Raw genomic sequence first — 27,652 nt, 5'->3', positions numbered from 1 at the left:
GACTATAGAGATTTTTCAATGGACAAACAACAATGAAGTATGTATTATGGAGGTTATTTGTAAAAAGATTTCTCAATAAGGATTATAAATAAAGAATCCAATGGATGTTTATGCATAAGATTTTTCACTGGCAGACATCTACCGATATGTCAACAGTTTTTATTTCTCAGTGAAGAGATTTGTCAAGAGGGGTCGTGAAAGGAGATATTTTAAGGGTTTTTTTTTTTTTTTTTAACGGAGTGATTTTTTTCCCTAATAGGTTTATGAATGAAAGATTTTCCAATAAGTAGATATTTATGTGGAGAAGGAAATGACAACCCACTCCAGTATTCTTGCCAGGACGATCCTATGGACAGAAGAGCCTGAAGGGCTACAGTCCATGGGGTCACAAAGAGTCGGACACAACTGAGCTACTGAGCACACACAGATATTTATGAGATGAGAGATTTGCCAATGGGGATCATCAATGGAGCAATGCCAGTGGAATATTTGGGAATAAGAAGGTAGTGGAGGTCTTTCCTCATGGTCCAGTGGTTAAGAATCTGTCTTGCAATGCAGAGGACACAGGTTCCCTGATCAGGGAACTAAGACCTCACATGTTGCAGAGCGACTAAGCCCCCTCGCCGCAACTACTGAGCCCAGGATCTTGCACACTCCATAATCCATGCACCACAGCTAGAGAAGGTGTGCGATGCAACTACTGAGTCCATGTGCCACAATAAAAGATCCCTCATGACACAAGGAAGATCCCATGTGCTGCAATGGAGACCCAATGCAGCCAAATAAATAAATAAATTTTAATAGATAAAATTAAAATTTATGTTTCAAAAAAAAAGAAAATAGCACAATGTGATTGCAGGAAGCAGAATTCTAAGAATGGCCTCCAATATCCCTCTCAGCTTATATAAACATCTTCCCTTGATTGTGGGTCAACCGGTAGGGGTGATGAGTTACAATTCCTTGATTATGATTACATAGCAAATTAATTGCAAATGTAATTAAGGGTACTAATCAGTCTGCTTTAAAATAGGGAGATTATCCAGGTGAGCCTAATCTAATTAAGTACATTGCTGCTGCTGCCAAGTCACTTCAGTCGTGTCCTACTCTGTGTGACCCCGTAGACGGCAGCCCACCAGGTTCCCCCATCCCTGGGATTCTCCAGGCAAGAACACTGGGGTGGGTTGCCATTTCCTTCTCCAATGCAGGAAAGTGAAAAGTGAAAGTGAAGTCGCTCAGTCGTGTCCGACTCTTAGCGACCCCATGGACTGCAGCCTACCAGGCTCCTCCGTCCATGGGATTTTCCAGGCAAGAGTACTGGAGTGGGGTGCCATTGCCTTCTCCGAATTAAGTACATTAGCCCTTCAGAAATGCAGAGTTTTCTCCTGCTGGTGACACAGACGCTGGAGAAATTGTAAGCATGGGAAGCAGTTGGCACATCCTAATTGACTTTGAAGACAAAGAGGCCCACATGGTGAGGCATGCAGTTGGCCTCTAGAAGCACAAAGCAACCACCACAGGCTGACAGCCAACAAAGAAATGGGAACCTCATTACTACAACTGCAAGGAACTAAATTGTGCCAATAACATGGATAAGATTGAAATTGAGTCTTCCTAAGAGCCTCCTAGAAGAGACCAGTGTAGCCAACACTTTGACATTAGTTTTGTGGGACTATTAAGTAGAGAAGCTAGTCAAGCTCACTTGGACTTGTGACCTACAGAACTGTAAGACCATAAATAAGTGTTGTTTTAGGCCGCTAAGTCTGTGGTAATCTGTTACACAGTGATAGAAAATTAATACAGTATTTGCCATTTGGGTATTTGTGAAGGGACATATGCTGCACTAAGGACAGGGTACTTTTCAAGGGAATTGTTTATGCAGGGCTTGGGGATCTGTCATAGGTTCTTGTCAGTAGTAGAGATTTATAAACATGGGGATTTGCCCATAGTGAGGACTGCATAATGGGGAACTATTACGGGTTGTATTGTGTCTTCCAAAAACATACATAACCCTCACCATCTCAGAATGTGACCTTACTTGGAAATAAAAGCAGGAACAATATCACTTGGGGAGGGGTGGCTGTCCTCTGAAGTCTTTGACAATGTTGGTATTTCTCAGTGGGAGCATTTGTACATTAGAAATTAGTATATGAGCATCATCATAAGAAAAACATTACAAATGAGCATATTAAAGAGAGACTTGTCAAAATCATTAAAGGTGCCAGAGGGCATGAAAGTATTATTACTAGTATTATATATTATTTCCAATATTGTAAATTATCATTCCTAACAAAACATTATTTGCAATAATATAGTCATTACTAAGATTTATCACTACTGTTATAAATTACATTTACCATTACTATTACTGATAATAACTAGTATAGAGAGCTATGTACCTAGCACATATATAATATATAATATATATAATACAATATATATATAATGTCATTTAATGTTCACACTGTCCTTATGAGTTAGGCATTATTTTTACCCCCATTTTACAGATATAGAAACTGAGGCATAGAGAAGTAATAAGATATCCCCAAGGACACACAGTTAGGAAAAGGCAAGATTTCTTTCTCAAAATCATAAGCAGGAATTGTTTTGTTTTAAAAAATATTATAAGGAATCAAATTGAGAAATACTGATCTAGTTAATATTTTTTATTTTTATATTTCTTAAACTTTACTGATACAATTCACATACAATAAAATTTACTCATTTAATATGACAATTAATTTTAGTATATTCACAAAGTTGTGCAATCATCACAATAGAATTTTAGAATATTTTCATCATCCCCAAAAGAAGCCCATTAGCATTCACTGTCCACTTCTCCCACCTCCTCCCCCAACCCTGGCCAAAGACAAGCACTAATCTACTCTGTCTCCATAGTTTCACCTATTCTGCACATTTCATATAAATAGAATCATACAATATGTGGTCTTTTGTGACTGATTTCTTTCAAATAACAGGTTTTCAAAGTTCCTCCATTTTGTAGCATATATCAGTACATCATCCCTTTTTATTACTGAATAATATTTTATGGTATGGATATACATTTTGATCACCCATTCATTAACTGATGGATATTTGGGTTGTTTCCACTTTGGGGCTATTATAAATAATGCTGCTACAAACATTTGTGTATAAGTTTTTGTATGGATATATGTTTTATTTTCTCTTAGGTGGATATCAAGGAATGGCACTCCTAGATCAGGTGGTAACTCTGTTTACCATTTTGAGAAACTTCCAAACTTTCTTCCAAAACAGCTGTACACTTTACATTTTACCAGCAATGTAAAACGAGTGCAATTTTTCTACATCTTTGTCAATACTTGTTGTTTTTCTTTTTTATTCTAGCCATACTAGTGGTTGTGCAGTGTTACCTCCTTGTGGTTTTGATTTTCATTTCCCTAATGCTTAATGATGCTATACGGCTTTTCATGTGCTTAGGCCATTCGTTTATCTCATTTGGAGAAATGTCCCTTCAAACCCTTTGCCCATTTTTAAGTTGGATTATTTACGTATGTTTTTATTATTGGGTTATGAGTCCTTTATGCCTAGATATAAATCCCTTATCAGATATATGATTTACAAATATTTTTTTCCTATTTCTGTGGGTTGACCTTTTACTTTCTTGACAGTATTATTTGCAGAACAAAAGTTTTTAATTTTGATGAAGTCCAATTTATTTCCTTTGTTTTGTACTATGTGGGGCTTCCCTGATACCTCAGATGGTAAAGAAAGTGAAAATAAAAGTGAAAGTTGCTCAATCGTGTCCAACTCTATACAGTCCATGGAATTCTCCAGGCCAGAATTCTGGAGTAGGTACTTTCCGTTCTCCAGGTGATCTTCCCAACTCAGGGATCAAACCCAGGTCTCTCGCATTGCAGGTGGATTCCTTACCAGCTGAGCCACGAGGGATCTGCCTGCAATGCAAGAGACCTGGATTTTATCCCTGGGTTGGGAAGGTCCCCTGGAAAAGGAAATGGCAGCCCACTCCACTATATTCTTATCCGGAGAATCCCATGGACAGAGGAGCCTGGCCGGCAACAGTCCACAGGGTCACAAAGGGTCAGAGAGGACTGAGTGACTAAGCACTCACTGTATAGTATGTGCTTTTGGTGTCACATCTAAGAAACCACTAAGACTCAAAATTTTAATATAGATTTGGCTCCAGTGTTAATATACTTCATCATAACACTACACTGCCTATCTAGCAATTAAATCACCCTTAGTAATATTACACAGGAACTTATTAAGAGAGTTTTATGTTTTGACCTGAAAAAAATACCCAATGGGTGAATGCACCCATGATTTATCCTCCAACCCTATCACGGACCTCAGAAGGATTCTGAGTAGGGACTACAAGGCCCATCTTAGGGAGAACTAAGAGGTGGCAAGAATACATAGAACTGTACAAAAAAAAGCTTCACAACCCAGATATTCACGATGGTGTGATCACTCACCTAGAGCCAGACATCCTGGCATGTGAAGTCAAGTGGGCCTTAGAAAGCATCACTGCGAACAAAGCTAGTGGAGGGGATGGAATTCCAGTTGAGCTATTTCAAATCCTGTAAGATGATGCTGTGAAAGTGCTGCACTCAATATACCAGCAAATTTGGAAAACTCAGCAGTGGCCACAGGACTGGAAAAGGTGGGTTTTCATTCCAATCCCAAGGAAAGGCAATGCCAAAGGATGATCAAATTACCGCACAATTGCACTCATCTCACATGCTAGTAAAGTAATGCTCAAAACTCTCCGAGCCAGGCTTCAGCAATATGTGAACCGTGAACTTCCTGATGTTCAAGCTGGTTTTAGAAAAGCCAGAGGAACCAGAGATCAAATTGCCAACATCCGCAGGATCATGGAAAACGCAAGAGAGTTCCAGAAAAACATCTATTTCTGTTTTCTTGACTATGCCAAAGCCTTTGACTGTGTGGATCACAATAAACTGTGGACAATTCTGAAAGAGATGGGAATACCAGACCACCTGACCTGCCTCTTGAGAAACCTGTATGTAGGTCAGGAAGCAACAGTTAGAACTGGACATGGAACAACAGACTGGTTCCAAATAGGAAAAGGAGTATGTCAAGGCTGTATATTGTCACCCTGCTTATTTAACTTATATGCAGAGTACATCATGAGAAATGCTGTGCTGGAGGAAGCACAAGCTGGAATCAAGATTGCCGGGAGAAATATCAATAACCTCAGATATGCAGATGACACCACCCTTATGGCAGAAAGTGAAGAGGAACTAAAAAGCCTCTTGATGAAAGTGAAAGAGGAGAGTGAAAAAGTTGGCTTAAAGCTCAACATTCAGAAAACTAAGACCATGGCATCTGGTCCCATCACTTCATGGGAAGTAGATGGGGAAACAGTGGAAACAGTGTCAGACTTTATTTTTCTGGGCTCCAAAATCACTGCAGATGGTGATTGCAGCCATGAAATTAAAAGACGCTTACTCCTTGGAAAGAAAGTTATGACCAACCTAGATAGCACATTGAAAAGCAGAGACATTACTTTGCTAACAAAGGTCCATCTAGTCAAGGCTATGGTTTTTCCTGTGGTCATGTATGGATGTGAGAGTTGGACTGTGAAGAAAGCGGAGCACCAAAGAATTGATGCTTTTGAACTGTGGTGTTGGAGAAGACTCTTGAGAGTCCCTTGGACTGCAAGGAGATCCAACCCGTCCATCCTAAAGGAGATCAGCCCTGGATGTTCTTTGGAAGGACTGATGCTGAAGCTGAAACTCCAATACTTTGGCCACCTCATGTGAAGAGTTGACTCATTGGAAAAGACTCTGATGCTGGGAGGGATTGGGGACAGGAGGAGAAGGGGACAACAGAGGATGAGATGGTGGGATGGCATCACCGACTCAATGGACATGAGTTTGAGTGAACTCCGGAAGTTGGTGATGGACAGGGAGGCCTGGCGTGCTGTGATTCATGGGGTCACAAAGAGTCGGACACTACTGAGTGACTGAACTGAACTGAACTGAGACTTGGGTGAAGGACGGGCCAGCCCCCGGGCTTCGCATGGAGCTGGACCCCATGCTACACACCACACAGGACTGCCACCCTCTTCGTGCTTCTTCTCAGCCATCAGAGTCTTTTCCAATCAGAGATTCAAACAGACACATGAATGTGGGGGTGAGGGATAACTCACTTTATTTACCTTAATGGATTTTCTAGAAAGGTAATGAGAAGAAACATAGTGACTCACATCAGGACTCTGAACTAAGCTTCTCTGTAGGGTCTGCTTCTCCAGGGCAGCTATAGCTAAAAGGATCTACTGAAAGGAAGGTGCTCCCTCTGGAGCCTGCAACTACCACTTGTTGTTTAAGTCCCAGATAGCAAAGAATCTGCCTCCAACGCGGGAGACCCAGGTTCAACCCCTGGGTTGGGAAGATGCCCTGGAGAAGGGAATGGCAACCCATTCCAGTATTCTTGCCTGGAGAATTCCATGGACAGAGGAGTCTAGTGGTCTACAGTCCATGGGGCCATGGACTGACAAAGAGTCAGACAAGACTATGTGACTAACACTTTCACATCCAGTGTATACAACAGTCCTTGGTGCTGAGAAATAATTGGAAAAAACAGAAAATAGGCAATAGGAAGTGTGAACAAGCCTAGAATTGAGGTAAGATCAGGGAAGGTAAAGTAATCTATTTCATGTACTAGGGAACTGCTAGAAGAGGCAGTCTCTGGTTCCAGACAATAGGTCAGGGCTGAGGAAAAATCCCCAGACACTAGAAAACAGCCATAGCGACCAGTAAACAGTCACAGCAGCGATGTGACCAGTCAGAGAAACTATCAAATGGCCAAAGAACCAGAAAACAGTCCCTGTAATTAGAGGACAGCCAGAGACACTCCAGAACAGTCAAATGGAAAGAGAAAATACCCCTAAATGTCATACAACAACTAGAAATATCTAAGAGACAGCAAGACATATAAGAGAACAATCTCAAGCTGAGAGCACAGCCAGAGAAACAAGGAAACAGCTAGCCAGGCAAGGGGATAGTGTCTGGACCTGAGAAATAGGTGGGGGGCATCATCAAATATCTAAAGAGACCACAAAACAGTCCTTGTATTTGGAAGACTGTCAGAGGGGCAACAAAAGAGGCAGAGCAACAGGGACTAAACCCTGAGGATCAGGCCAATAACATCAAGGGATAAAAAATACTTAAAAAGCAGTCTGCAGGACTAGGGAACCACCAGAGTCCAAGAAACAGTTACAGGGATTGAAACAGTCAACAAACCAATTTACAGAAATCAGGAAATGATTACTGGTCCTAACATAAGGTCATCAGAAACTGTGGGGAGTAATCACAGAAGTCAAATACGGTATATTAATGACTAGTGGGGATTCAACAGACACAGTCATGGGAGCTAATACAGCACCAGCAGATATCATTATGGGAGCTCATGGGAGTCAGACACTGTACTGGTGACTAATAGATCATCAGAAACCACGAATGGTCTAATGGTAGGGAAGGCTCTAATGAGGCCCAGGTATTATGCTGGGGCTCATGAGGATAATACACTGTATTAGAGGATGAAGAACTGGCATCCACAGGATTGACGGTAGCAAATGGGTTGATGCTTAGACGGAGACACAAATCACTTTAGTGGTGGCTAATGGCTAATCAGCAGGATGATAAAGTACTAATATGAGATCAGCAGACACTAATCAGATTTCTTATGAGGACTCAAAGACACACTCTCTACTCGTGACCAAGATTAGCAGACACAGTGACGACACATTAATACAGGATGAGCAGCAGATACTGTGAAAAAACATGAGGCAAAGACTCTAAATTAGTGCCTGGTAATCATCTGTCCCAGTGTTGAGGCCAGTATTAGCAAATATGGAGATGGGCTGTAACGTGTGGTCAGCATGCACTGAACTGGGGCATCATTGCATTCAGATACTGTATTAATGGCTAATGGGGAATCAACTGGCACGGTGATGATGGTTAATGCAGGATCAGCAACATTGTGACTGTGACTTATGAAGGTCAGAGACATTGTACTCATTGCTAATGGATGGTCAGAAAGGTGAGACTAGTGTGGAATCAGCAGATACTGTTTTGGAAGCTCCTGGAGGTTAGTCTCTGATCTTATGGCTAATTGGGGATCAGCAAGTATATTGCGGAAACTTCATACATATTGAAGAAAATGTACTGCTGCCTAATTGAAGATCAACAGACACTGATGGGAGCTAATGTGGGGTCAGCAAACTCTATGGCCTCAATGGATCAAAGACACAATGCTGCTGTGGCTGCTCAGTCGCTAAGTCATGTCAAGTTCAGTACATGCAACTCCATGTACTGAAGTTCTCCAGACTCCTCTGTCCATGGGATTTTCCAGGCAAGAATACTGGAGTTGGTTGCCATTTCCTTCTCCAGGGGATCTTCCTCACCCAGGGATCAAACTCATGTCTCCTGCACTGGCAGGTGGATTCTTTACCACTGAGCCACCTGGGAAGCCCCATAGACACAATACTTGCAGTTAAAGGTGGGGGAGAACTCAGCAGACACAGGGATTTGGCTACTGTAAGAACAAAAAACATGGTAATGGGTCCTCAAGGAGGTCATACTCTATATTCAGTTCAGTTCAGTCGCTCAGTCATATCCGACTCTTTGCGACCCCATGAATCACAGCACGCCAGGCCTCCCTGTCCATCACCAACTTCCGGAGTTCACTCAAACTCACATCCACGGAGTTGGTGATGCCATCCAGCCATCTCATCCTCTGTTGTCCCCTTCTCCTTCTGCCCCCAATCCCTCCCAGCATCAGAGTCTTTTCCAATGAGTCAACTCTTCACATGAGATGGCCAAAGTACTGGAGTTTCATCTTTAGCATCAGTCCTTCCAAAGAACACCCGGGGCTGATCTCCTTTAGAATGGACTGGTTGGATCTCCTTGCAGTCCAAGGGACTCTCAAGAGTCTTCTCCAACACCACAGTTCAAAAGCATCAATTCTTCGGTGCTCAGCTTTCTTCACAGTCCAACTCTTACATCCATACATGACCACTGGAAAAACCATAGCCTTGACTAGATGGACCTTTGTCGGCAAAGTAATGTCTCTGCTTTTGAATATGCTATCTAGGTTGGTCATAACTTTCCTTCCAAGGAGTAAGTGTCTTTTAATTTCATGGCTGCAATCACCATCTGCAGTGATTTTGGAGCCCAGAAAAATAAAGTCTGACACTGTTTCCACTGTTTCCCCATCTATTTCCCATGAAGTGATGGGACCAGATGCCATGGTCTTAGTTTTCTGAATGTTGAGCTTTAAGCCAACTTTTTCACTCTCCTCTTTCACTTTCATCAAGAGGCTTTTTAGTTCCTCTTCACTTTCTGCCAAAAGGGTGGTGTCATCTGCATATCTGAGGTTATTTCTCCCAGCAATCTTGATTCCAGCTTGTGCTTCCTCCAGCACAGCATCTCTCATGATGTACTCTGCATATAAGTTAAATAAATAGGGTGACAATATACAGCCTTGATGTACTCCTTTTCCTATATGGAACCAGTCTGTTGTTCCATGTCCAGTTCTAACTGTTGCTTCCTGACCTGCATACAGATTTCTCAAGAGGCAGGTCAGGTGGTCTGGTATTCCCATCTCTTTCAGAATTGTCCACAGTTTATTGTGATCCACACAGTCAAAGGCTTTGACATAGTCAATAAAGCAGAAATAAATGTTTTTCTGGAACTCTCTTGCTTTTTCCATGATCCAGTGGATGTTGGCAATTTGATCTCTGGTTCCTCTGCCTTTTCTAAAACCAGCTTGAACATCTGGAAGTTCACGGTTAACATATTGCTGAAGCCTGGCTTGGAGAATTTTGAGCATTACTTTACTAGCGTGTGAGATGAGTGCAATTGTGTGGTATTTTGAGCATTCTTTGGCATTGCCTTTCTTTGGGATTGGAATGAAAACCCACCTTTTCCAGTCCTGTGGCCACTGCTGAGTTTTCCAAATTTGGTGGCATATTGAGTGCAGCACTTTCACAGCATCATCTTACAGGATTTGAAATAGCTCAACTGGAATTCTATCACCTCCACTAGCTTTGCCTGTAGTGATGCTTTCTAAGGCCCACTTGACTTCACATTCCAGGATGTCTGGCTCTAGGTGAGTGATCACACCATTGTGATTATCTTGGTCATGATGGGTGTCTACAAATCAGAAGACTAATGTGTGATCAGCAGATACACTGATGATCGGGGCTATTTAGGGGTCTTTAGGTAAAGAACTTGGAACTTGGTAAATGGGGGATCAGAAGATAGAGTGACAAGGTCAAGTTCTACAGAAATTGTGCTGGGGCTCAAGAGGATCAAAGTCTATTGGTCACTAATTAGGAAACAGCAGATAAATATGCTGCATTGTGGGTTCATGTGGTCAAAAACACTGTGAAAGTGAAGTAAAAGTGTTAGTCAAAAAGTCATGCCAAGCTCATTTCAACCCCATTGATTGTAGCCCACCAGGCTCCTCTGTCCATGGAATTCTCCAGGCAAGAATACTGGAGTGGGTAGTCGTTCCCTTCTCCAGGGGATCTTCTCGTCCCAGGGATCGAACCTGGGTCTCCTGCATTGCAGGCAGATTCTTTACCATCTGAGCCACGAGGGAAGCCCCCAAGACACTGTACTGATGGCTAATTTTAAAAATCAGCAGATATAATGAGGAGATCTAATGTAGGGTGAGCAGACATGTCAATTAGAACTCATTGGGTTAAATATACTGTATGGTGGCTGTGAAGAAGGATGAGCGCCGAAGAATTGATGCTTTTGAACTGTGGTGTTGGAGAAGACTCTTTCGAGTCCCTTGGACTGCAAGGAAATCCAACCAGTCCATTCTGAAGATCAGCCCTGGGATTTCTTTGGAAGGAATGATGCTAAAGCCAAAACTCCAGTACTTTGGCCACCTCATGAGAAGAGTTGACTCATTGGAAAAGACTCTGATGCTGGGAGGGATTGGGGGCAGAAGGAGAAGGGGACGACAGAGGATGAGATGGCTGGATGGCATCACTGACTCGATGGACATGAGTCTGAGTGAACTCTGGGAGTTGGTGATGGAAAGGGAGGCCTGGCGTGCTGCGATTCATGGGGTTGCAAAGAGTCAGACACGACTGAGCGACTGAACTGAACTGAACTGAACTGAACGGTGGCTGATGGGGAACAAACAGACAAAACGGTGAAAACCAACATGGAGACAACAGCCACTGCAATAGGTCTAAAGAAGGTTATAAGATACACTGCTGGGAGCCAATGGAAGGGAGGTTAGTAGCCACCATGCTGAGTCTAAAGGAGGGCAAAAAGATGTGATAGTAGATCATGAGTCACTAAGCTGTAAGCAAAAAAGGAGTGAAAAGATGGTAAGCTGTGAGCAAATGGGGGTCAGCAAAAATTGTAATGGCAGCTAAAAGAGGTGGCAAGACATGATGATATAAGCTAAAGGGAGTGAGAAGATTCTGCTGAAACAAAAAGTGGAAGAAGACAAGCTATTGTGAGCTAATGGTAGGTTAGCAGACATTGTGCTCTTGACTAGTGTCAGTGATAAGAACTGCTATAAACTAATGAAGTGTTAGTAGACACTGTGCAGACATGTCATGGGGGTAAAAACTACATCATGGTAGCTAATGGAGTATGAGGAGAGACTGTGCTTAGGCTATCAGGAGCCACATACATATTAGTGTTGGCCAGTAGGGTTATCACATAAGTGACGGTAGCTAATGGAGGGCCAGCACAACCCACCATGGAGCCTTAGTAAAGGTCATTTTCATGGAGCAAAACCATTTCTAAAGCCTTGAAAGAATGAAGTCTCCCATTGCCAGTGTCTTTCATCTGATCTAGTGGTCAAGATTCTTGGTTTTTCTCCCAGGCAGCCTTCATCTGACTCCTGATATGGAAATGGGAAATTTTTTATTGTTGTGCTTTAAATTTTTAATTGAGAGATAATTTACATACAATAAAATTCACAAATCTTAAATTTAATCATTTGATGACTCTTGTGTATTCTCATTAACACACACTCAGTCAAGATACAGAATAGTTCCACCACGCCCGGGGAAGTTCCCTCCTACCTCTTAGGAGTTAATTCCTACCCCAGAGGCAACCACTGATCTGCTTTCTGTCACCATAGATTACTTTTTTTATGTTTGACATTTTCCATAATAATAATCATTTTAAAACATCAGATTTAATTTTTAATGGATGAGCTGAAGATTGGAAGAAGTGAGGAGATGGCATTTTGATAAACGTAATGCTTAGTAAACAAGGGTGCTGCTGCTGCTGCTGCTGCTAAGTCGCTTCAGTCGTGTCCGACTCTGTGCGACCCCATAGACGACAGCCCACCAGGCTCCCCCATCCCTGAGATTCTCCAGGCAAGAACACTGGAGTGGGTTGCCATTTCCTTCTCCAATGCATGAAAGTGAAAGTCAAAGTGAAATCGCTCGGTCGTGTCCGACTTTTAGCGACCCCATGGACTGCAGTCTACCAGGCTCCTCCATCCATAGGATTTTCCAGACAAGAGTACTGGAGTGGGGTGCCACTGCCTTCTCCAAAACAAGGGTGAGGGCATGCTATACAAAGTGAGAAAAGTGTAATATGTATATTCAAGTGTATGCTGTATTGGAGGGCATCTAACAATTAATTCAAATACCCTGGGTTGTCGTAATCCTTATGGAACACTCAGGGGAAAAAGCAAAAAAATTATGTAATTTAGCATCAATATTTATTATGGCACAGTGCTACCCAGTACTAAAAGAAAAGGATTTGTTTCTGCTTATCAAAAAAGTACAAGGGGAAACATTCACAAGGTTGAGAGATTTATCATTGATAGACCTCCACTAAAGAAAACTCTAAAGGATATTTTTCACATAAAGAAGAAAATGATCATGAAGGAAATGTGGGAAACAATAAAGAGCAACCAAAGTGGTAAATATGTAGGTAAAATAAAATAAATATATAAAACAAAAGTGTTTTCTGGGGAGACATGCACACGTGTATACACACACACTTAACATATAGATAGATACATATATTACATATATATATACCCCATAATACATCATTATATTTTAAAATATATGTGTATATATATATATGAGCAAATTTTCTATTAAAAGATGAACTTTCAAAGACAATTTCTTAGAGAAAACCATAAAATACTACTTAAAATTTAATAGATTTTAAATGAGTTAAATAAAAAGACAAACACATTCAAGGATGGAAGGGCTTAAAGCCATTTTACACGTTTCAGATAGGCAACAATTTATAAAAAAAAAATAACAGATAAGTTCTAGTGAATATGTGGGAAAATGTAAACTTTTTCTCAAACTGCTCATGAGAGTGTAAAATGGTACAATTTTAAAAAACTTTAATATTTAGTCAAGTTGAAAAACTTCTATGTCAATCAGAACCCAGCTAGGAGACAGAAGCCATACCAGTTATTTTAATAGAGAAAATTTATTACAAAAAAATTTTAACTAGTTATGAAGTTACTAACCACATAACTTAAAAGCAAAAAGAACATTAAAATTCTTATGGACTCAGCAACTGCAGAAAGCAGTGGGGCTAGGGTAAAAAGGGAAGAAGTTGGAATTACTAAAAATAGAAGGTTGTAAGTGGGGTCACATGTGACTGAGATTCATAGTTCTAAGGAGGTGGCACTACCCAGATGTTGCAAGTGTCTCTGAGGGGATGCAGTACCATAGAGCTGTTAGTACTGGGAAAGTGCAAACTGGATTAAACTGCTGCTACCATGAGGATGTGCTGCTGCCCAAGTGAAGAAGCAATGCTGGGCTGATACTCAGATAAACAGGGAGCCAACTGGAATTGAAATAAAAAAAAGAGCAAGTCCCTTCTTCCTTCCATAGGCTCAACATTTATATTTCATATCTCTTATTGGCAAGACCCAACAGCGAATAGCAGCTGGCAAGACAGGAATGTGTTCTATAGAGTCATGGCCCCAGCATCACAAAGTCCCAGTATAGAAGGGCAGGTTTGGAACTGGGGCACAATAGATTAATAACTGGCATACTGCCTACACCCTATGACCCATCATTGCCATTTCTAGATTTAAATACTAAACACAGAAATGATACAAATGCCTTTCACTAGGGGAATGGAGAGATAAATAAATAAACCAGAGCTATATTTACCAACATGGATAGATCTTGGAAAGGTAACATTTCATGAAAAAAAGCAAGCTGCATAAACAAAAGTAGTGTAATACTACTGATGTAAAGTTTTTAAAATATAGCATTATATATTGGAGACTTCATATTATACAGAAAAAACTTAGGGTAGATTAAAATTTTCAATGTTGAAAATGAAACCTTCACTTTAGAGGAAAGTACAGGAGAATATTATCACCTTGAAACTGATAACATAAAACCTAGGCAGAAGAAAAGAGTTAACAAAATTAAAGAACCAGTCACAGACTGAGAGGAGATATCTGAAACACAAATGACTGAAAAGGGATTTTTATGTTCTCATATTTTTTTTAAAGAACAAGGAAAACAACATTTAAACCAAGAAGTAAAAGACAGCCTATGAGAAAACAATGAGCAAAGGATATGAACAGTCACTGCACAGAAGAAATATAACAATGACCAGTCAACAGGTAAGCTGATTCTCAACCACTAATTACGGAAATCCAAATGAAATGCAAACAACAATGAGCCACTCCCTAAGGGGATCAGGACAATTTTCACACCAAGGCAGGAGCCGTATTGTTACAGGTATACTCTGTGTGCCCCAGTAATCAGATGGCCCAAAGGGCTTGATCAAATGGTGAGGGGAGTCTTCTTAGAGAAGCTTTCTCCACAGTACACGGCAAGGGCTGGCCTAAGTGAGTTCTCTGATGTTCTGTGAGGTGTGCCTTCTGCCAGAAAGCTTTCCCACATTCTTGGCATTCAAAGGGTCTCTCCTGTGTTAATGAGGCATACTTTCACAGAGAAGGCATTTCTTCATTCACAAAGTTTCTCTCCTGTGTGAGTTCTCTGGTGTTGACAAAGGGATTTCTTCATACTGAAGATTTTTCCACAATCACTACATTCATAGGGTTTTTCTCCTGAATGCATTCTCTGATGTTCAATGAGGCGTGCTTTGACGTAGAAGGCATTACCACATTTGTTACATTCATAAGGTTTCTCTCCTGTGTGAATTCGCTGATGTATTCCAAGAGATGAATGCACACTGAAAGATTTCCCACATTCATTACACTGGTAGGGTTTTTCACCCGTATGAGTTCTCTGGTGATTATTCAGAGTCATCTTCAATCTGAAAAATTTCCCACATTCACCACATTTATAGGGTTTCTCACCTGTATGAATTCTTTGATGTTGGTTTAGGGATTTTTTTGCACCAAAGTTTTTCCCACAAGCACCACATTCATAGGGTTTCTCCCCCGTGTGAGTTCGCTCATGTTGAGTAAGAGATATCTTAACACGAAATGTTTTCCCACATTCGCCACATTCATAGGGTTTCTCCCCTGTGTGAGTTCTCTGATGAATCATGAGGGTTGCCTTCTCAGAAAAGGTTTTCCCACACTCAGTACATTCATAGGGTCTCTCTCCTGTGTGTGTTCTCTGATGTAGAATGAGTTGTGACTTCCTGCCAAAAGATTTTCCACATTCATCACATTCAAAGGGCTTCTCTCCTGTGTGAGTTTTCTGATGAGCAATGAGGTATGATCTTGCACTAAAGGTTTTTGCACATTCACCACATTTATAGGGTCTCTCCCCTGTGTGTATTCTCAGATGTTCAATAAGGTTTGATTTCCTGCAGTAAGTTTTCCCACATTCATTACATTCAAAGTTTCTTTCTCCTGTGTGTGTTCTTTTGTGTCCAACAAAGCTCATTCTCTTGTAGAAGGCTTTCTGATATTTGACAGTTTGATCCAAAGTTTGAATTTTCCGATGCTGAAGGTCATTATCATGCCTGAGGGAATTACCCCAAACAGAACTGTTGGCACCTGGCAGTGAAAAAGAGCCTTTAAAAATAAATCAGATCATATCACTCTCACTCAAAACCCAACATAGGCTTTCCCTTGTCACAGTATAAAGCTTAACAAAGCCTATAAAAACTCTACATAATTTAGTCCCCAGCTAACTCTCAGATCTGTGGAAAATTCTGAAAGAGATGGGAATACCAGACCACTTGACCTGCCTCTTGAGAAATCTGTATGCAGGTCAGGAAGCAACAGTTAGAACTGGACATGGAACAACAGACTGGTTCCAAATAGGAAAAGGAGTACGTCAAGGCTGTATATTGTCACCCTGCTTATTTAACTTATATGCAGAGTACATCATGAGAAACGCTGGGCTGGAAGAAGCACAAGCTGGAATCAAGATTGCCAGGAGAAATATCAATAACCTCAGATATGCAGATGACACCACCCTTATGGCAGAAAGTGAAGAAGAACTAAAGAGCCTCTTGATGAAAGTGAAAGTGGAGAGTGAAAAAGTTGGCTTAAAGCTCAACATTCAGAAAACTAAGATCATGGCATCTGGTCCCATCACTTCATGGCAAATAGATGGGAAAACAGTGGAAACAGTGGCTGACTTTATTTTTCTGGGCTCCAAAATCACTGCAGATGGTGACTGCAGCCATGAAATTAATAAGATGCTTACACCTTGGAAGGAAAGTTATGACCAACCTAGGCAGCATATTAAAAAGCAGAGACATTACTTTGCCAACAAAGGTCCATCTAGTCAAGGCTATGGTTTTTTCAGTGATCATGTATGGATGTGAGAATTTGAACTATAAAGAAAGCTGAGCACTGAAGAATTGATGCTTTTGAACTGTGGTATTGGAGAAGACTCTTGAGAGTCCCTTGGACTGCAAGGAGATCCAACCAGGCCATCCTAAAGGAGATCAGTCCTGGGTGTTCATTGGTAGGACTGATTTTGAAGCTGAAACTCCAATACTTTGGCCACCTGATGCAAACAGCTGACTCACTGGAAAAGACCCTGATGCTGGGAAAGATTGAGGGCAGGGGGAGAAGAGGATGACAGAGGATGAGATAGTTGGATGGCGTCATTGACTCGACGGACATGGGTTTGAGTGAACTCCGGGAGATGGTGATGGACAGGAAGGCCTGGCGTGCTGCAGTTTATGGGGTCGCAAAGAGTTGGACACGACTGAGCGACTGAACTGAACTGTCAGATATCACTTCCTAGCACTCTCACTACCCAACCTTGATCCACACCAGCATCTTTGCTATATACCCCTGAGGTATATATCCCTCAGACTAGGCTTGGCACTATCTGTTCTCTCTGCTTAGAATACTACTAAAATCTACATGCCTCTGTCTCACTTCACTGGTGTTGGTGTACTAATGTTAACTTCCCCAAAGAGTCTTCCCTGACCACATTCTCCAAAAGCACAAACCATCACTGTCTACTCTTCTTATCTTGAACGGATTTTCTTTTTTCCACCAAACATCATGTATTCATTTGTTTCTGGTCTCTTTTCCTCATTAGACTGCAAGCTCCAAGAGAAGAGAGATATTACTTTATTCACTATTGGACCCCCCCACCTAGAAGGTGACCAGCATATAGTTGACCCTCATTTAAGATTTGGTAGATGACTAAATGAATGTATGAATGAGTGCTTGACAACAGAAGGCATCCAAGACAATGGAGGGAAGGAAGACAATTGAGAATACTAAAGAGAAACAGACTAGCTAAGAATAAATATCTAAGCTGAGGCAGGCAGGGAAAGACAAGAGTGGTAAATAACTACAAAAATCAAGATAAAATAGGAGAGAGCACTTAAGTGTGAGCATGATGTGGGGACGTAGGATTTAGGTATCTAAAGCATATAGACCTTCTGTCCTCTAGTCATTTTCAAAGAGCAAGGGCCTCTGAAAAGAGATTCCTGAAAAATACTAGCCAAACATAACCTTTGATTTGAATTCCTGAAGTCTTATTTCTCCTACTTTTCATATGTTGAGTTGTTGCTCACTCACCTGTGTAACCATTGTCTGAGGATTCCTCCTCTAATATCCACAGTTCTTCCCCTCGCTCCAACTTGAAGATCATCTCTGGTTTGGCCACGCAGAGGCCTGTTAATGGGAAATGGCACAGGACGTGGGCCAGGTTGCCTGAGCTTTAGGGCCTCTGATGGAGGAGAAAGGTGCATCTTCATGAACTGCACAAGGAAGGCTACGCACTGAAACCTTTCACTGGGGGAAGTGAGAACACACACACTCTTCCTGGTGCTCCAAACTGATAAATTATCTATGACCCCTTGAATCTAGAACTGAAGTATCACTGAACTCTACAAAGGCTGCCCAGGTTATAGCAACCAAGAAAGGAAAAACATGCTACCAGGAGTTAGGTGGACAATATCCTCACCCACAGATGCCAGGTTGCTGTAGTTCTCCAGCATCACATCCCTGTGCATGGTCCTCTGGGCAAGATCCAGTGTGTGCCACTCCTGTCGGGTAAAATCCACAGCCACATCTTCGAATGACACGGATCCCTGTAACAACAATCTGTGATGATCAGGATAGAACATCTGGAAAAGATATGTGGGAACTAATTCTTCCAATAGAGCACTTTTGAAAGTTGACTAGAAAAAGCTTCACTGGTGTCAACTGAAAAAAATGTACAACGTGAGATTTGTGAGTTAAGTTTTATTCAGGGCAAAATGAGAACTATAGCTTGGGAGACAACATTTCAGATAGCTCTTAGGAACTGCTCTGACAAGGAAAGGGGAGGTCAATATATATGTGATTTTGGTGAAGGGGGTACATGCAATCAAGCACACATCTCGGTAGAAGATTGCTGCTAGTCACAAGAGGCAGATGTCTCTGTTAACAATCTTAGTGCTTTTCTAGATATGAGAAGATACAAGAAATTGGGTTCAGAACATTTTCTCCTGAAAATACCTATCTGAAGGTCTGCTCTACCAGTTTTCTCCAGAGCACAGACTGTCTCATTCCTGATCTCTGCCCTCAACTCCTTTCAGGGTATGCTGAAGGTCAGTGACTACAGTGGCTAGTGACCTAATCCTTATAGAGGCAAAGAACAAGTGACAATCTTTAGCTGGCACTGGAAACCTGACTCTGTCTTGCTTGATACTATCCTTTGGGAGAGAAAAACCTAGAGCAGTCCTGCTAGTGTATTAACTTTTCAGTTCATGGATAAAAGACCACTGACTGCTGAGTTAACACAGTGTCTAGACCTGTCCTAATTGCTGAGGAAATAAAGAGAGTGCCTGCTCTCAAGGAGCTCATACTCCAGTAAAGAGACTTGCATAGGTATGTGTTGTTTTACAGCACTTTGCTTTATTGTGCTTCAGAGATACCATGTTTTTTCACAAATTGAAGGTTTGTGGGGACCCTCCACTGTCCAGATGGTGGTTAGCCTTCTCTAGCAAGAGTATTTTTTAATTAAGGTATGTACATTGTTTTTTTAGACATGTTATTGCACACTTAATAGACTACAGTATAATGTCAGTGTGACTTTTATATGCACTGGGAAACCAAAAAATTCATGTGACTCACTTTATTGCAATATTTGTTTTATTGCAGTGGTCTGGAAACAAACCTGTAGTATCTCAAAGGTATGCCTGTATATGAACACACCCCTGCTATGGGATGTTACAGGAGCTATGATGGACATGGGTACAAGGTGCAATGGGCTTTTACAAGGGATGGAATAAGATTACACCTTGTGTTAACAGACTGAACTTCACTTGGGGAGGCAGAGCTTTGAATCCTTAAGCAAGAATATAATCTTCCTCACGAATATGGGGCAGTAACATGAAAAACAAGGCAGGAAGACACGAAACATGCAAGATGAGTTAAGAGAACTACATATAGCACAGTATGACAGGAAAATAGTGCTTTGGACTGTGATGAGATAAAGGGTTACAGAAACATTCAGGGGCAGGCAGTGGAGGGATTTCCAACTTTTCTTTTTCTAAAGATCATCAATCTCCAAAATACTTGACTATACAATCAGAATATTTTCTGACCTTCCCACAATATATTTACATTTATAAATTACACAGAAGTACTGTCAAGTAAGAGAAAGGGAGAGAATATTACTTCTAGGATAACAGCATGAGCAGCTGAGTTGAGGCTGGTGCCATATATGGTGGTGGTGGTTTAGTTGCTAAGTGGTATCTGACTCTTGCAACCCCATGGACTGTAGCCCTAGCCTTCCAGGCTCCTCTGTCCTTGGGATTTCCCAGGCAGTAATACTGAAGTGGTTTGGCATTTCCTTCTCCAGGGGATCTTCCCAAGCCAGGGATTGAATCCATTTTGGTGCACTGCAGGGGCTTCCCTGGTGGCGCTGGTGATAAAGAACCCACCTGCCAATGCAGGAGATATAAGAGATGCTGGTTCGATCCCTGGGATGGGAAGATCCCCTGGAGGAGGACATGACAACCCACTCCAGTATTCATGCCTGGAGAATCCCATGGACAGAGGAGCCTGGGAGTCTATGGTCCATAGGGTCACGAAGAGTGGAACACAACTGAAGTGACTTAGCACGCATGCATGCTCCTGCACTGCAGGCGGTCTCCTGCACTGCAGGCAGATTCTTTACTGCTGAGCCACTAGGGAAGCCCCGGTGCCATGTACTAAGATTAGCAAAAAAGGAACACAATGGGCTGGCAGAGGGGGAGAGTGAGATCAATCTTGGACCAGAGCTGGAGTGTTCATGTCACATACTGATAGAGACGTCCAGCTGGCAGATTAATATATGATGCTGGAGCTCTGAGAGAAGGCTAGGACAGACTAAGGACTGAGAGGCAATAGCATTTCAGTACCAGCTGAAGCTACCATAATAAACTGGATGGCTAAGAGAACACAGAGCTTGAAAGAGGCATCAAGTGCACGGTCAGTGGGTATACCAACATGACATGAAGATTGAAAAGGAGTTGGGGGGCTCCTGTGGGACAGAGAAAGCCTCTCGTTTCTTTGTCATGCAGTCCTGTTCCAAAGTAAATCCCAGTACCAAAGCTGCAACCTTGCAGTAGCAGGCCCCTCAGACTCTAAGGGAGAAGAATCTCTTCTTTGGGCAGAGGACTAATGTTCTGAAGAGCTTTAGAAAGATCCCCATTGCCTTTTTTATAACCTATCACAACTTGGACCAAAGGGCAAACCTAGTTGTAGAAAGTGAATGCCAGGGTAGAGATGAAAGCCCTAACTGTCCACCTAGAGGAAGGGGAAGCCCTGGGAACAGAGGTGTGGGGAAGATTGCCCTAATAATATAGCTTCAAAATACATGAAGCAAAACTAAAAAAATCTGGAAAAAATATAGGACAATCCACAAACATGGCTGCCAACCTTTATCACCTCTCTTAGTGATTAAAGGAACTAACTAGTAGACAAAAAAAATCAACAATGATATAGAAAACTGAACACTACCAATCAACCAATTGATTTTGTAAAACATTCCACTCAAAACTGAGAGATTAACTGTTTCTTCTAGAACACATGAAATGTTCACCAAGTTTATGATCCATATCCAGGATCATAAAACAAATCCAAAAACAATCAAAGGGTCCACTGGGTACCAAGGGAAATTGACATGGAACAATCAACCCTGAGATATATCCTAATTAAAACTATTAGAATTTAAAGACAAAGAAAAAAATTCCTCAGGGCCTCCAGGCAAAAAAAATTTAGATTGGCATCAATTTCTCAAAAACAACATACAAAGCAAGGCAATACAGTAGTTTCAAGAAACTTAAGAAAATACAAATTAAGGAAATTATATCCAGCCAAAGATATCAGGACAGAGAAACCCTTCAAATATCAAGGGTTTTAGGAAAAGTTGTAAATATGCCAGAATATGTGTGCCCTTCATAAGGAATTTGCTAGAGCTGCACTAATATGGTAGCCACATACCATATGTGGCTATTTAAATTTTGATTAAAGTGGAAGAAAATTTAAAATTCAGTTCTTCCGTCACACTAGGCACATTTCCAGTGCTCAGTAGCCACATGTGGCTGGTTACAGTATTAAACAGCACAGATACAGAATATTCCCATCACTACAGGAAATTTTATTGTATACCATAAGCTGGAATCAAGATTGCCGAGAGAAATATCAGATATGCAGATGACACCACCCTTATGGCAGAAAGTGAAGAGGAACTAAAAAGCCTCTTGATGAAAGTGAAAGAGGAGAGTGAAAAAGTTCGATTAAAGTTCAACATTCAGAAAACTAAGATCATGGCATCTGGTCCCGTCACTTCATGGTAAATAGATGGGGAAACAGTGGAAACAGTGTCAGACTTTATTTTGGGGGCTCCAAAATCACTGCAGATGGTGACTGCAGCCATGAAATTAAAAGATGCTTACTCCTTGGAAGGAAAGTTATGACCAACCTAGATAGCATATTCAAAAGCAGAGACATTACTTTGCCAACAAAGGTCCATCTAGTCAAGGCTATGGTTTTTCCTGTGGTCAGGATGGATGTGAGAGTTGAACTGTGAAGAAAGCTGAGTGCTGAAGAATTGATGCTTTTGAACTGTGGTGTTGGAGAAGACTCTTGAGAATCCCTTGGACTGCAAGGAGATCCAACCAGTCCATTCTGAAGATCAGCCCTGGGATTTCTTTGGAAGGAATGATGCTAAAGCTGAAACTCCAGTACTTTGGCCACCTCATGCGAAGAGTTGACTCATTGGAAAAGACTCTGATGCTGGGAGGGATTGGGGGCAGGAGGAGAAGGGGACGACAGAGGATGAGATGGCTGGATGGCATCACCGACTCGATGGATGTGAGTTTGAGTGACAGACAGGGAGGCCTGGCATGCTGCAATTCATGGGGTTGCAGAGTCAGACATGATTGAGCAACTGAACTGATACTAAACAAACAGGGCTTCCCCGATAGCTCAGTTGGTAAAGAATCCACCTGCAATGCAGGAAACCCCAGTTCGATCCCTGGAGAAGGGAAAGGCTATCCACTCCAGTATTCTGGCCTGGAGAATTCCACAGGATCCCAAAGAGTTGGACATGACTGAGCAACTTTTTTAATATATATATACTAAATAGTGAGCTTTAACCAAAAACAATGAATGGGAAAATTTTGGCAAAAGGACTGACAGTAAGTATTTCATATATTAAACTGCAAAGCTAAGACTAAAAAATAATTTTAAAATGCAACTAAAACTGAACAAGATCATTGACTATTGTATAGGAAACAGATGGGAGACAAATTAGATAGTAAAAGATTAATAAAGAAAAAAGTAAAAGGGAGGGGATATATGTATACTAATAGCTGATTAACGTTGTTGTATAGCAGAAAACAACACAACACTGAAAAGCAATTATCCTCCAATTAAAAATAAATTTAAATAAAGAAAAAAAAAAAGGTAAACTGGTATAGCCATTATGGAGAACAATGCAAAGGTTCCTCAATTAAACTAGAACTACCATATGATCCATCAGTCCCACTTCTGGGAATATATCTGAAGGAAAGGAAATCACTATCCCAAATATTCATTGCAGCATTATTTGCAATAGCCAAGATATAGAAACAACATACATAAGTGTCCATCAACAGATGAATGGATAAAGATCTGGTATATAAAAAATGGAATATTATTCAGTCATGAAAAAGAAGTAAACCCTGCCATTTGCAACAACAGGGATGAACCTGAAAGACATTACAGTAAGTGAAATAAGTTAGACAGAAAGACAAATACTGAATGATCTCACTAACATGTGGAATCTAAAAAAAAAAGTCAAACTCAGAAGCAAAGAGAGAATGGTGGTCACCAAGGGTGTGGGGGAAAGGGGAGAGATATTGGTCAAAGAGACAAAGTTACATTTATGGACAATAAATAAAGTCTAGAGATCTAATATACAAGCATGATGACTATACTTCATAATATTCTACTGAAAAATGGAAATATGCTAAGAGAGCAAATTTCGGATGTACTCATCACACACAAAAAATGGTAACTGTAATGAGATGATAAGTTAATTAAACTCAGTAATCATTTAACCATGTATATGCATAGCAAATCATGTTGTACATCTTAAATATATCAGATCAGATCAGTAGCTCAGTCGTGTCGGACTCTTTGCGACCCCATGAATGGCAGCACGCCAGGCCTCCCTGTCCATCACCAACTCCCAGAGTTCACCCAGACTCACATCCACGGAGTCGGTGATGCCATCCAGCCATCTCATCCTCTGTCGTCCCCTTCTCCTCCTGCCCCCAATCCCTCCCAGCATCAGAGTCTTTTCCAATGAGTCAACTCCTTGCATGAGGTGGCCAAAGTACTGGAGTTTCAGCTTTAGCATCATTCCTTCCAAAGAAATCCCAGGGCTGATCTCCTTCAGAATGGACTGGTTGGATCTCCTTGCAGTCCAAGGGACTCTCAAGAGTCTTCTCCAACACCACAGTTCAAAGGCATCAATTCTTCAGCACTCAGCCTTCTTCACAGTCCAACTCTCACATCCATACATGACCACTGGAAAAACCATAGCCTTGACTAGATGGACCTTTGTCGGCAAAGTAATGTCTCTGCTTTTGAATATGCTATCTAGGTTGGTCATAACTTTCCTTCCAAGGAGTAAGCATCTTTTAATTTCATGGCTGCAGTCACCATCTGCAGTGATTTTGGAGCCCAGAAAAATAACGTCAGCCACTGTTTCCACTGTTTCCCCATCTATCTCCCACGAAGTGATGGGACCAGATGCCATGATCTTCATTTTCTGAATGTTGAGCTTTAAGCCAACTTTTTCACTCTCCACTTTCATCAAGAGGCTTTTTAGTTCCTCTTCACTTTCTGCCAAAAGGGTGGTGTCATCTGCATATCTGAGGTTATTGATATTTCTCCCGGCAATCTTGATTCCAGCTTGTGCTTCCTCCAGCACAGCATTTCTCATGATGTACTCTGCATGTAAGTTAAATAAGCAGGGTGACAATATACAGCCTTGACATACTCCTTTTTCTATTTGGAACCAGTCTGTTGTTCCATGTCCAGTTCTAACTGTTGCTTCCTGACCTGCATACAAATTTCTCAAGAGGCAGATCAGGTGGTCTGGTATTCCCATCTCTTTCAGAATTGTCCACAGTTTATTGTGATCCACACAGTCAAAGGCTTTGGCATAGTCAATAAAGAAGAAATAGATGTTTTTCTGGAACTCTCTTGCATTTTCCATGATCCTGCGGATGTTGGCAATTTGATCTCTGGTTCCTCTGCCTTTTCTAAAACCAGCTTGAACATCAGGAAGTTCACGGTTCACATATTGCTGAAGCCTGGCTTGGAGAATTTTGAGCATTACTTTACTAGCGTGTGAGATGAGTGCAATTGTGTGGTAGTTTGAGCATTCTCTGGCATTGCCTTTCTTTGGGATTGGAATGAAAACTGACCTTTTCCAGTCCTGTGGCCACTGCTGAGTTTTCCAAATTTGCTGGCATATTGAGTGCAGCACTTTCACAGCATCATCTTTCAGGATTTGGAATATATACAATTTTATAAATAAATATGTAAATAAAAAGATAAAAGGGTTGAGTAAGAATACCACAGAAGGGATAAATACAAAGGTAACCACCAGAATGGGCTTCCCTGGTACCTTAGACAATAAAGGAGGCTTGGATTTGGTTCCTGGGCCAGGAAGATCCCCTGGAGAAGGAAATGGCTACCCACACCAGTATTCTTGCCTGGAGAATCCCATGGTGGGCTATGGTCCACGGGATCATAAAGAATCAGACACAACTGAGCAACTAATCACAACTACCAGCATAAAAATACAAACCTTCCTAATTACCAAAAACATTTAGAGGAAGCACTCAATAGAGAAAGAAACACAGTAAATATAACATTTACACACTGTAATTACATCATAAGATAAAACAAGAAAGTTGACATTTTGTATTAATTATATTACAAACAGTAATACAAATAAATGTGAATAGGCTTATTTCATCTATTAAAAGAAATAGATTTTCACATTGCCTTGTTAAAGCAAAACCCAACACAATGCTGTATACAAGAGACATGCTTAGAACAGTCTTTCAAAAAGGCTAAAATTATAGAGATGGACAAAGATTTACCAAATGAAAATGATATAAAAGCAGGGATTGAAATCCTGGTACCAGACAAAGTAGAATTCCAAAAGCAATTATATGAGATAAAGGAGGATACTTTGTAATGTTAAAAGCCCTGTTCACAACAAAGATATAAAAATAAAGATATTTGTAAATTTCTAGATGCTCAGGCCTATGGGCAGAGCTGCTGGCCAGGCTGCCCCACCTATTTAATTGTGGGTCTGAGTGGAGAGCATGTGGCTTCTGTCCTATTGCAAGTCATCTCATCTGTTGGCACCAGCGGTGTACCACAGCAATAACTCAGTCACCTAGGTCATATCCCGATTTCCAGGCCTTTTCTAGCCTAAGCAGTCATCACTCTCCCCCTTTCTATTACCTGTGCCATCAACTAGGAGAAGGTGACTGTGTTAATGGCTCAGATTTCTCTAATCCAAACTCTTACCATTCGTCCTTGGTAAGCAAGGGTGTCTGGCATGTTGGTGGGCTTCCTTGAGTTCTGCCCAATTGCCATGTCCAAGCCAGGAGGACTAAAATAGCTGCTTGAATGTGCTGTGGATAGTGCTCCTAGGCTCCTTGGGGCCCCTTTTCAGACTAAGATGCTTATTGGCCCCAGGACCTCATGAATCAAACAAAGCCAAAACAGACACAAATTAGCAAGAGAGAAAAAGGAACATTCTGGGAAGGAAGTTGATAATGATGTATAGAAATGGAATTCTCTGTCCTGGGCTCTCATGAAAGGAAGCCTAGTTGCTCAGGGGACTTTTGGGGGAACACCTTCTGGAAAGGCCTTATTACATCCATGGGAAATTCATGGGGGTCAAGGAGGCTTAGATTTCTGCTATAATTTTTGCCCCTCATTAATCAGTGAGGACTTGGGCAAATCCATTCTCCTTGTGAGTCTCAGTTTCCCCAATAATAATATATGGGTGTCATGGGCATACATTAGGCTTCCCTGATGGCTCAGCAGGTAAAGAATCTTCCTGCAATGCAGGAGATGAGAGTTCGATCCCTGAGTCGGAAAGATCTCCTGGGGGAGGAAACGGTAACCTACTCCGGTGTTCTTGCCTGGAGAATCCCCATGGACAGAGGAATCTGGCGGGCTACAGTCCAAAGTGTTGCAAAGAGTTGGACATGACTGAGTGACTAAGCACACACACACAGCACATGGGCATAGATTTGACTAGACTAGTTTCCATATGTAAGAGAGAAGACTGGGCTACCCCCAAGTGACCTATGGAATTTTGTCAACTACCTAAGTCCAGCACGCCCCACCCTATTCTAATTCAGTTGGACTTGGGGAGAGTTCTGTTGTGGTTCCCAGCATGACTGATGTATTAGACCTCTTCCTGTTCTACTGTGACTAATGGCTACGTTCGCTGTGACCCCCTGGGGAGTCCTTAGCAATACTGGAGAGAGCCATTGGTGGAGGGAACCTCTAAAGACCTTTCTTAGATCATCAAGAAAACTGCCTTGGTCAGCTCCAGTGCTATTCTCTGGTCTGCTTGGGTGCTGGGGGTGTGCGTAGTGAATGGCCCTTCTTTGTTCCTCATTTCTGTTTAGAGCAGATGGAAATCTGATAGACAGGAGACATTTGTGCAAGTCTTTTGGAGGATGCTGTAGAC

General features: G+C 41.5%; 1 protein-coding gene across 1 annotated transcript in view; it reads right to left on the bottom strand.

Moving 5' to 3' along the window:
• Positions 1-13,239: 13,239 nt before the first annotated feature.
• Positions 13,240-27,652, bottom strand: part of ZNF157 (zinc finger protein 157) — a 35,036-nt gene continuing 20,623 nt past the window's right edge. The window contains 4 exon segments of the mRNA XM_061409915.1: positions 13,240-14,938; positions 14,940-15,996; positions 17,977-18,072; positions 18,365-18,491. Coding sequence (XP_061265899.1) covers positions 14,767-14,938; positions 14,940-15,996; positions 17,977-18,072; positions 18,365-18,491 — 1,452 coding nt within the window. The 3' untranslated portion in view covers positions 13,240-14,766.

This window comes from Bos javanicus, chromosome X (genome assembly GCF_032452875.1).
Source record: "Bos javanicus breed banteng chromosome X, ARS-OSU_banteng_1.0, whole genome shotgun sequence".
In the NCBI taxonomy this organism is placed as follows: Eukaryota; Metazoa; Chordata; class Mammalia; order Artiodactyla; family Bovidae; genus Bos; species Bos javanicus.
The sequence above is the reverse complement of the archived record's forward strand: the minus strand, read 5'-3'. Positions and strand labels throughout refer to the sequence as shown.